The sequence below is a fragment of the Peromyscus californicus genome, unplaced genomic scaffold (assembly GCF_007827085.1).
Source record: "Peromyscus californicus insignis strain IS unplaced genomic scaffold, ASM782708v3 Scaffold_3__1_contigs__length_106647218, whole genome shotgun sequence".
Classification (NCBI taxonomy): Eukaryota; Metazoa; Chordata; class Mammalia; order Rodentia; family Cricetidae; genus Peromyscus; species Peromyscus californicus.
The window spans coordinates 21,824,751-21,836,482 of NW_026294551.1; the positions used below are offsets into that span (position 1 = coordinate 21,824,751).

General features: G+C 43.8%; 1 protein-coding gene across 8 annotated transcripts in view; it reads right to left on the reverse strand.

Moving 5' to 3' along the window:
• The window catches only part of Atp6v0a1 (ATPase H+ transporting V0 subunit a1), a 55,936-nt gene extending 46,420 nt beyond the window's left edge, over positions 1 to 9,516 (reverse strand). For 7 of the 8 annotated variants that reach the window (XM_052758922.1, XM_052758921.1, XM_052758918.1 and 4 more), the window contains exons 1-2: positions 9,384 to 9,516; positions 7,169 to 7,328 (exon numbers count right to left, since the gene is read on the reverse strand). In XM_052758922.1, coding sequence (XP_052614882.1) covers positions 7,169 to 7,285 — 117 coding nt within the window. In that variant the 5' untranslated portion in view covers positions 7,286 to 7,328; positions 9,384 to 9,516. Of the gene's footprint in view, positions 1 to 7,168; positions 7,329 to 9,383 lie in introns of those variants that run through there. The other variant, XM_052758923.1, reaches the window with a different exon arrangement.
• Positions 9,517 to 11,732: the final 2,216 nt, after the last annotated feature.

Here is an 11,732-nt window from a genome sequence, read left to right on the forward strand (position 1 = left end):
ATCCCATAAAAGGAAACTTCATTTTGTGCCAGTGTATAATGCAACTCTAATCAAAACTGTCTACTCATCCATATAAAGGGCTTTGTGCCAGCCACACAGGCTAAAGCTAAAAGCTGCCTTTGCTGTTGCAACACATATCAGGGATGGAGACAAATCAGCCAAAGTGGTGAGCACCTTCCTCCCCGCCACTTGGAACTTAGGTAGCCATGTCACAGGTGCTCTGTCAGGTCTCCTCTCTCTTCCCAAGCAGAGGGGACAGAAGGCAAATGCCCATTCTTCTGCCCCAGGTTGTCACCTTCTGGTGACCGTCTGATTTTATTCATTCACTAAAGCCACACCATAGGGAGTATCACCTCACACCTGTTAGAATGGCTTTCATGAGAAAGATGGGAGCCAGGCTTCATGGTACATGATGTGATCCCAACTCTATCGAAGCAGGGGGATTAGAAATTCAAAGCCAGCCTGGAGAGCAAAGCAAGTTCTAGGCCAGCCTGGGCTACATAGCAAGATCTTGTCTGAAAAGATGAGAGGTATGAATTCATGAGGATGTCGACAAAAGAGAACTCTAGTGTATTATAGATTGGTACAGTCATGTGGAAAGCAGAGTAATTCCTGGGAAAAAAACAAAACCAAAAATCCTTAAAAAAAAGAACTACCAAGAGCTGGGGATGTAGTTGACTGGTAAACTACTTTACCTAGCATGCACAGATACCTTGGCGCAATCTCAGCAGGGAATGGGTAGAACTGCCATACAATCCAGCAATCCCACTTCTGGGTACACAGAAGAACTGAAATCAATATGCAGGGCTATTCCCAGTAACAACTATGTAGAATCAACCTACCAAGAGATGTATGGACGAAGATAACATGGAACGTTATACTAAGTGAAATACACCAGGCACATTGCTTTTTACCTACTACTCATTAAAAGGCTTTCTTTAAAATTTTTATGAGTATAGATGGTGTCTATATGTATGTTTGTGTACCATGTGCATACAAGGTGCCCTCAGAGGCCAAGAGGGTGTCAGATCCTCTGGAACCTGAATAGGAGATGGTTGTAAGCTGCCATGTGGGTGCTGAGAGTCAAACCTGGGCCGTCTGGAAGAGCAGCCAGTGTTCTTAACCTCGGAGCCATCTCTCCAGCCTCCTACATGTAGAATTTTAGACAGCTGAGCTCGTGTAAGTATTGAGATGGCTACCAGAGAGGGAGACAGAAAGGAGGTGTGGTGGGTAGAAGAAAGGATAGGTCAAAGTTCACAAATTTTCAGATAGACAGACGGGGGTAGGGAGGAAGTGGCAACTTGGTCAGAGAATAAAAAGTTTGAGCTACTAGGGATACATTTTTTTACATTATTTACTTGGTGTGCATATGAGTGTGTATTCACGTGGGTGGGTGTGTGTTTGCCACAGTGCCCACGTGGATGTGAGAGGAGAAGTTGCAGGAGTTGATTTTCTCCTTCCACGTGTGGGTGGGTTCCAGGGATCAAACTCATGGTGTCAGTCTTGACAAGAAGTGCCTTTACCTGCTGAGCCATCTTGCTGACTCCAGGAATACATTGTGTGTGTGTGTGTGTGTGTGTGTGTGTGTGTGTGTGTGTGTGTGTAGGTACCCACGGAGATGAGACTTTCTGAGTCCACATGACTGGAGTGACGTGAAACGGGGAACCAAACGTGGCTCCTCTGGAAGAACAGCACGTGCTTAACCACTGGATCATCTCTCCAGCCCAGGAATAAAGTTTTCAACTACTGCAGGGTAGGCAAGCCAGCTGAGTGTGGAAAGGTGCTTGCCTGGGGGCAGCACAAGCCTGGTGATCTGATTGCAGCCCTGGGAACCTATATAAACCTAGAGGGACAGCATCAACTCCAAAGAGCTGACCTCTGACCTCTGCACGTGTGACACATCCCACCACCACCACCAATATTAATAATTAATAAATAAAACTTAAAACAAGCTGGGCAGTGGTGGCGCACGCCTTTAATCCCAGTACTTGGGAGGCAGAGCCAGGCAGATCTCTGAGTTCGAGGCCAGCCTGGTCTATAGAGCAAGATCCAAGACAGGTACCAAAACTACACAGAGAAACCCTGTCGCAAAAAAATTTTTAAAAAAAGAAAGAAAGAAAAAGAAAAACACCACAAAACCAACAACAACAAAAAAAAACCCTTAAGACAGAAACTAATGTACAATCCAGGTAGTTAACTGTAATCCTAGCACTTGGGAGGATTAAGAGTTTAATGCTATCCTCAGCTCCATCAGAAGCTAGAGATCATCTTGGGCTACAGGAGACTGTCTCAAACAAACCAACTAACATAGCTGGACTTGGTACAGGCCTTCATCCCAGCTATTCAGGAGGATGAAATAGGATTCTCAGTTCAAAGACAGCCAGGGCTGCAGTGCAAATTTAGGACCAGCATGGACAATTTAGTAAGACCCTGTCTCAAAATAAAAAGGACTAGAAACGTAGCTCATAGGCAGAGTAATTGCCTAGTACTCTCGAGGATCTAGGTCCAATTTCCAGCACCAAGAATAAATAAATACATAAATAAACACATACATGAGTGAGTAAATAAATAAATGGTATGGTAGTGCCTTTCTCAAAAGTAATAAAAGGAGCTGGAGAGCCAGATGTGGGTTCTGGAAATTGAACTCAGGTCCCCCAAAGAGCAGCAAGTACTTTTAACCTCTCTCCAGCCCCTTGGTTGGAATTTTTAAGACAAGGTCTAATATATAGCCAAGATAGCCTTGAACTCAGTATATAGCTGAAGATGACCCTGAACTCCTGATCCTCTGTCTCTACCTCCCAAGTGTGAGGATTATAGGAGTGTACCACCTTGTCCCACTCAGTCATAGCAGTTAAAAGAGGCAACAATATGGGGCTAGAGAGATGGCTCAGAGGTTAAGAGCACTGGCTGCCCTTCCTGAGAATCTGAGTTCAATTCCCAGCAACCACATGGTGGCTCACAACCATCTATAATGAGATCTGGTGCCCTCTTCTGGCGAGTGTATACATAATAAATAAATATATTAATTAATTAAAAGAAATTATATCTAAAAAAAAAAAGAGGTAACAGTACAACTTGCTATATAGCCCAGGATATCCCTGAGCAAAATAGCCTTCTGCTTTTGTCTACCAAGTACTGAAAGGTTGAGAAATCAAGATGCATACAAGAAACACAAGTTATAAAGGAAAGAAAAAAATATTTTTGCTATTGAAACTTAGGCCCAGCAGTTAAAAACAGGTGTTGCTCTTCCAGAATACTGAAGTTCAATTCCCAGTACCCAGCTGGGCGGTGGTGGTGCACACTTTTAATCCCAGCACTCGGGAGGCAGAGCCAGGTGGATCTCTGTGAGTTCAAGGCCAGCCTGGTCTATAGATCGAGATCCAGGACAAGCACCAAAACTACACAGAGAGAGAAACCCTGTCTCAAAAAACCAAAAAATAAAATAAAATAACATAAAATAAAATAAAACAATTCCCAGTACCCCCATACATGGTAGCTCACAATGGTCTGTAACTCCAGCTCCAGACAGAATCTGGCCATTTCAGGCACCTGCACTCATATGTGTATAGCCACATACAAACACATACACGTATACATAATCAAAACTAAACTTTAAAATATTAAAAAAAATAATAAACAGGCTGAGTATAGTGGTACACGCCTTTAATCCCAGCACTCCAGAGGTAGAGTCAAATCTCTGTGAGTTCAAGGCCAGCCTGGTCTATATAGGGAGTTCCAGGACAGCCAGGGCTACATAGTGAGACCCTATCTCAAATAATAATAATAATAATAATAATAATAATAATAATAATAATAAATATTTTAAAACTTTTAAGTAAAACAGTCTGGGAAATAGGGAAACAGGATAGTCACACAGCTTTCAAAAGTATCACCCCAGATTACTTATTAATTACACAGGGGATAAGATACTTTTACAATGGAGAAACCTAAGAAATAACACCTTAATTGAGTGATCAAATTTATCTTTAATAATAGAGCATGGAGCCAGGCGACAGTGGTGCACACCTTTAATCCCAGCACTTGGGAGGCAGAGCCAGGAGGATCTCTGTGAGTTCGAGGCCAGCCTGGGCTACAGAGCGAGATCCAGGACAGGCTCCAAAGATACACAGAGAAACCCAGTCTCAAAAAAAAAAACCTAAAATAAATAAATAGCGCAAGGCTGAGGACCCGGCTCAGTCAGTAAAGTGCCTGCCATGGACACAGGAAGACCTGAGTTCAGTCCCTAGAACTCACGTAAGAAAGCCGACAGGCTCGAGGTTCAGGGAGGAAACCCTGTCTCAAAAACCGATGTGGAGCCAGGCAGCAGTGGCACATGCCTTTAAATCCCAGCACCTGAGAGGCAGAGCCAGGTGGATCTCTGCGAGTTCAAGGCCAGCCTGGTCTACAGAGTGAGATCCAGGACAGCTAGGGCTACACAGAGAAACCCTGTCTGGAAAAACAAAACAAAAACAAAACAAAAACCAACCAACCAAACAAACAAAAACAAAAACAAAACTAAGGAGGAAACTGAGGAATATATCCGATATTGACCTCTTTACAGGCATGTGCACATGCAAGTGTACACAAACAAGTACACCCACCCACACACACACACACACACACACACACACACATAAATAACAGAACAAGAACAGCAGAGTAGGCACACCTGAAATCCCTGAACTGGGGAGGCTGAGGCAGAAGGGACTTCTGTGAGTTCAAGGCCAGTCTGACTCCTGAGTTCCAGGACAGTCCATGCTACAAAGCAAGGCCTTGTCACAAAAAGAAGTGTGTCTGGCAGGAGGGGACGGGGGTGGTTAAGGGGGTAGGAGGAGGAAGAGAGAGAAAGAGAGAAAAAAAAAAAAGAAGCAGCACCTAGAATACACGGGAAACGTGTACAAACCTCACAAGTCAATAAGCAAAAGTCAAGGTTTCCCAGTGACATAGATTCAGATGAAGGAACACAGCTCACGAGGAGGAAAGCCCCTGTCCACAGACAGACAAATTGATACCAACTGTACCTACAGAAAATGCAGATTAAAACAAGATCTCGTCTCACACCCACAGGATTGGTTTATTTCTTCACATCTGGGCACAGGCCTATGGATACAACTGTGATGTGACAGAACCAAAGGGGCATGACACATGGTGCTTCCATGAGACATCATGACAACATCGAAAATGTTACAGACGTACCTGATACTTGGTGGTACCTCTGTGATGTGTGAGAGAGAGAGAAAGAGACAGAGAGAGAGAGACAGAGACAGAGACAGAGAGCACTCATGCACATGGGTGCCAGAACTCAACCTTGGATGTCATTCCTCAGGAGTTGTTTACAATGGTTTGTTTGGTTGTTGTTTTCTTTTCTTTTTGCTTTTTAGATAGGATCTCTCAGTAGGACCTGGGGCTCACTAAGGAGGCTGGGCTGTCTGGCTAGCAAACTCCAGGGATCCACATGTCTCGGTTTCCCTTGTGCTGGAATTGCAAACATGTGCCACCATAGCAACCTTTTTTTTTTTTTTAATTAATTCTTTTTTATTTTTTTATTTTTTGTTATGTATATAGTATTCTGCCTACGTGCATGCTTGCAGGCCAGAAGAGGGCACCAGATCTCATTACGGATGGTTGTGAGCCACCATGTGGTTGCTGGGAATTGAACTCAGGACCTCTGGAAGGGCAGCCAGTGCTCTTAACCGCTGAGCCATCTCTCCAGCCCCATAGCAACCTTTTTAGAGCTACGGACTCAGTGAAGGTTGCTATGTGGCAAGCACTTTATCAACTAAGCTATTACTACAATAACCTCTTAGTTATAATAATCATGTGACTCTGGCTGGCCTAGAGCCACTGTGTAGACTTCAATGTTGGCTTCAAATTCATGGTTATCCTCTTGTCTAGGCCTCCCAAGCACTATTTGGGGGTTTGAGATGTGAGTTATCATGTCTGGCTTTTTTTTTTTTAAGGCAGATTTATTGAATACACAGAGAGCACAGTGTACACAGTAGTGCCAGAAGAACCACCTGACAGGGAAGAACTTGACAGTTTGCCAACTCCAGGACCTTTATTAGTTAATCCTATCCATTTCTGATCACTCTGGTATAATTTACCCACTCATCCCAACCAACCTGCACAGGCACTAAAGATACAATCATGAGTAACAACAGAGAGTGTCCTTGTCTTCATGGGGCTTAGATTATTGTGAAGAGGGAGTTTAGTCAGCTGTTTCCATGGATAAATGTGAAATCATGACCATTATGAATGCTACGAAGAGTACCTGGAACTCTGAGAGTGCAGGAGCTGAGTCAGGGACCCTCCTGACCACCCATACTTTTCATTTGCATGCACAGTATCTTCTTGCTCAAATTATAAATTCCCAGAGCATATTTTTTTTTAAAAAAATCTTAGACTGTCTTTTTTGTTTTGAGATCCTTTCCAAGTGTCCAAAACAGTGAATTACTAGTATATACTTACATACTACATAAGTTTTGTGTATGTATATAGCTGCCTCAGATTTTGTTAAAAACTTTCTTTTAGATCTTACTGCATGGAAAAACTACAGTTTTTGTTGTTGTCTTAAATATCAGGCTGTCATGTTAAGGAGACCCAAATAAAGTAAAAAGTTAAAGATTAGTGTGGCATCCACTGCCAACATTCCTAACAATCACCTTGAGAGTATTTAAAATAGTTTTCTTTTTTCTTTTTTTCCCCCCCAGACAAAGTCTCATTGTAGCTCAGGCTGGCCTCAAACTTATTATATAGCCAAGGATGACCTTGAATTCATACTCCTATACCTCCAAAGTGCAGGGATCTCAGGCCATTTGCCCAATCCACCATGATCAGTTTGCTTTTGTTTTGAGTTTTTGTTATTGTTGCCTCCTTCTTCTATACAAGGCCTCACTCTGCAGCTCAGGCTCATCACCTTATCGCCTCAGCGATAGCATTATAGGGGTGAACCACCCTACCCAGCTAAGGATGTCTGTCCAAGGAGGAATTAGGGAAAACCATAGAAGGGTTGGCTGGAGCCATTTCTACCTCCAGAAAGACAAAAGACAGCTTGAAGTTTACCAGCACTAAGCCAGTGCTATGATGTTACTTTGCAAACAAAAGACAGTTACACATAACAAACAGAACAGTTCGATGGTGATCCAAAAGCAGTCTGGCTTCCACTTACATCACGAAACTGAACCTTTCCAAGTTCTCCCAATTCACTGACACAACAATAAGCAGCTTCTGACTGTAGAAAGAGCTGGGCCAGCGTCATCTCCTCACTCCGGAAAAGCTCCCCCATGTTGGCAGAGAGTAGTGGGCAAGGATCTGTGGCTCACTCCAATCTGAGGCAAGAGAGAAAATGACATGACTTGAGAATTAACCTCCGGGACCAAGACAAACAATAATCCAGGTGAGGTTCTTGATTTCTTGTGTGCCCTGTGAGAAGTCTTGCTATCTGGCTCAGAAAGGTGCACAAGAGAAACTGTAAAAAGCCATTATTAAATCCCAGACTACAGAGCCTAGACAAAGAGTCACTCCTTTATAATTAACATCAGGACGGACTGACAGTATTTGGGGCAACACTATACAAAGGCATATATGCAGATTAAGGACAGGAGCTGGGAACTCCAAAGAGCCCTGTAATATGATACAGTGACATTCACAGTACCTGGAAGTTTGGTTTTATTTTGTTTATATAACCTATGCTAGTCTCAAACTCAGCATATAGTGGAGGTTGGCCTTGAACTCCTGATCCTCCTGCCTCCACCTCCTTAGTGCTGGGATTACTGGAATATACCAACAAACCCAGGGCTTTTTGTTGTTACTATTTGATTTTTCACACTTGACAGAATTATCTTTCTAAAAAGGGTCCTCTTTGTTGTTTCATTTTGGGTTTGGTTTGTTTTGTGAGTAGGAAACAACAAGAGACTTTAATTACCCTCTTATATAAAAGACGTGCCTCGATTTCCCTCCTCGACTGACAAGACCCACTTCCAACATCCAAAATCCCCAGTACTATCCTAAAGCTATGGTTAAAGAGATCAAGCTTCCAAACTCCTGGGAAAACAGTGTTCCTCTCCTAAGGAATCCCAATACATAAACATCATTTTTAAAAGACAATGGAGCCCACAGCAGCCAGCTCAATTTCAACTCAGGAATGACAGGAACACGTTGGTAATGACAAAGCACTTTTAACAAGCCGGAGGAAAAGCCTTCCACCTCTGCATCTTTCTATGTCTCATTCCCATCCTCAACACAACTGCCTCTTCCATCTGTCCCATCTCCCCGTGAGCCATGGAAGACTTCCGTTCAGGTCAGCAGCTGGCGCTATCAGTGGTACTGAAATTGCAATTATTTATTCTCGATAAGCTCACGTTCAGCTCAGGTACAGCACGGTCTGCAATATCTAATGTCAGCAGATCATACACTACATTATTCTTAATGTCGTAACGTCGTGCATATTCCATGTTGATTGACAGGTGAGACTGACATTTCAGAGAAGATTTGCTCTTCGGGAAGGCAGGAAGACATTTTGAGAAACCCGAACAACAAATCCTTTCTGCATTTGATGTTCTCAAGGACAGCAAGACAACACATTCTACTAAAGCAAGGATTTCTCAAGAGATTAGGTGGGTTGACTTAAGACTGCATATCTGAATCACCCACAGGAGCTATTACCAGTCCTCTCCACCTTGAACGAAGACAGACGCCACAACCTCAAAATCTATGAAATCATGTCTGATCGGCATAGACCAGGAGCTGCCAGAGATGACAGCCTCTAATGAGTTGCCGCCCTCCTCCTGTTCCTTCATGATTACAGGCCTCTCTAAGACTCTCTTTAACCCCCACTGAAACCAAACACAAAACGCATTTGGAAAAGCGGTTTCTGGGGGTCGCGAAATGAAACACGAACAAAGAATAATTTTGCAAAAGTGTGTGGGAGGGGGGAGGAGGATCCAAACCCAAGATCCTCCCTGGAGGACTCTCTCTCGCTCGGGTTTTCCAATCTTCCCTTCCAAGCAGGGAGCATTTACCTGCTTCATTTCTGGGCTGCACAGTGAGAAAGCAGAAATTCTCTGGACTAGGCACAACCTGTCTCCAGGGTAATGGAGAAATCCCCAAATTCTAAGCCCCTTTAAGAAATCCCCTCGGATTCCTCTGCCTATCCGATCTCCTCTATCATGTCGCCTCCCCCTCCCAGGTCCTCCCGGGGCAGTGGCCCTCCGGTTCCTCTGCTCACAGGAAGGGTGTCTGAAGAGGGGGATGAGTCCCCCATATTTCTCTCAGAGACCTAAGACCCCTGCTAATTCTTCTGACAAGCGGCCGAGGTATCGGAGTGCGTCCCTATGTCGCCTTGAAGGCCGCTCCGGGACGCGCTGTCTACAACCCTCACTCACCTCTGGCCTGCACCGCCGCTGCGACCGCAGCCGCCGCAGCAAAGCCCCCCGGCTCCGGCAGAGCAGAGTTCCGAGGAGCGTACGCAAGCAAGGCTCCGCCCCCACGCCACGGCCGAGTCCCGCCCCCAAGATGACTTCATCGCAGTTGACCAATGGGATGCTGCCCCTCCCGGGCTGCCGCAGTGCAGAGTCCAGGGGGCTCGGGCGAGTCTTGCTGTGCGGACGCCATCTTTGTTCCGGCGTTTGTGATTCCTAACCCGGAATGTTTGGAATCGTCAGTGCTGGGCGTGTGACTCTTTGAAGTGTTTGGCTTCTGAGCCTGTCAGAATCTTTTCTCCCTGTTATCCTCCGAGCAACGTTACCTGCCATCTCTGTTTCCCAGGGAACCAATTCACAACCTTCTCTTGAAGAAAGCGGCGTGAGAGAAATGGATGTTCCAGAATGATGTGACAGCTGCAGGAGGCTTCAAAGCTCGTCTTCTCTACACACACGCATCCTTTGTCATTCTTAGACCCCTGAAAATATTTGAGCCCCAGACTGGAGAGCGACTTAAAACTTACACCGACCTCGTCCACTTACAAAGTACAGGATTATTATAGGGTTTACACTCATACAAATGACAAGAAATGACCCAGAAGACTATGTGTTGCGAAAATATTTTTTTTTATCTTGCTTAGTAGATTCCTGTGAACCCATGTGGCCACGTAGGAGTTTTCAGTTCCTCATATATCTTTTGAATGCAAAATGACACCTACCATTTTTTAAAAGCTCATCTCCCAAATATTAATAGAGTTCCTTTTCCCCTTATTAAAGAGGAGCAGGGAGTCGGTGTTAATAACCAGAACCATCAGGAGGAACTCGGGGAACTGGTCAGTCAGTCTCCGTGGGTGGCGGAACTCTATTGAGATTCAAATGTAGTCAACGAGATATTTCAGATTAAAAAACAAAAAACTGGTGCTGATAATTTTGTCGGCCTGGCAAAAAATACTACAAAACAAAATGATGGATACAGTGAACATTTTATTTGGATTTTTCTACTGCATATGGTAATTGAAGATGTCGCTTCATTACAATTCTCTTGAGAAGGAGCCTTTCTGAGACCTGACTTTACCATATCCACATTTCCCAGCTCCTTCGACTTGCCTGGCAAGACAGACAGGGACCCACAACTGAAATCCTGTGTTAGAAAACGATTTCACAATGACTGTGACTTCCTTCCTCAGAGACTTGAAAGGAAAAAAAAAAAAAAAAAGCAAACCTCAGAGTCAGCTGCTTGCTAACCACAAACAAAAATGTTTTCTACACTAACCTGTAAGAAAGCCTGTCCCGGACTAACTTTAATTCCCTTGAACCTTTCTTGTGGCTTCCCTGAAAGTACATCCTCTCAGAGGTCTTTAAAATAATAATAATAATAATAATAATAATAATAATAATAATAATAATAACAATAACAATAATAATTTATCTATTGGGTGTGTTTGTATGCATTTGTCCATGGCACAGGCATGGAGGTCAGAGGACAACTTTGTGGGAGTTGGTTCTCTCCTTCACCGTGTGTTTCCCAGGGATTGAACTCAGGTCTCAAGCTTGCCTGAAAGCGCTTTAACCTGCTAAACCATCTTCATGGCCCTATAGTTCCTTTTCTTTTTCCTTTCATCTCCTGCCAGACACCTACCTTTTCCCAGTGGTCCATTTATTTTCTTTCCATGCTCTGTTCTTGGTCATCTTGCCTCTTACCAGTTTCTAATGTCTATGTTTAGGAAGTCATAGCTATTTTTCCATCCACCACCTTCCTTCATGATCAGAAATGGGACTTCTGCCTACCAGATAATGCCTCATAGGCCGCATAAATAGCCGAAGTCTACTATGAACCAAACCATATTAGGTACCACAGATAGGAAAATGGGACAGATACACTTCCCCTCCGAGATATACCTTGAGAAATTAAGTTCCAATACTTACAAGAAAGAAGGTGGGGTGTAGTGGCTCACACCTGTAATCCTAGTAATAAGATGCTGAAGCAGGAGGGTTGCCGCCTAGTGAACACCAGGCTGACTAGAGCTGCAAAGCATCCAAAAAACAGAACAAAACCAAAAAACAAAAACAAACAAACAAACAAACAAGGGAGAGAGGTGAGCGCAATGATTACTATTCTACTTTGTGCCAGGTGATTTTCTAAATGCTTTGTAAATACAGACTCATTTAATTCTCACAATAACCTTAGGAAGCAGATACACCCATTAATCAGAAGATTTGTCGGAATTGAGGCATTGTCCAATAAGATCAAATTTGAAATGCTTTTGGAGTTGGGGGTGTGACTCTGGGATAAAACACATGCTTAGCATTCAA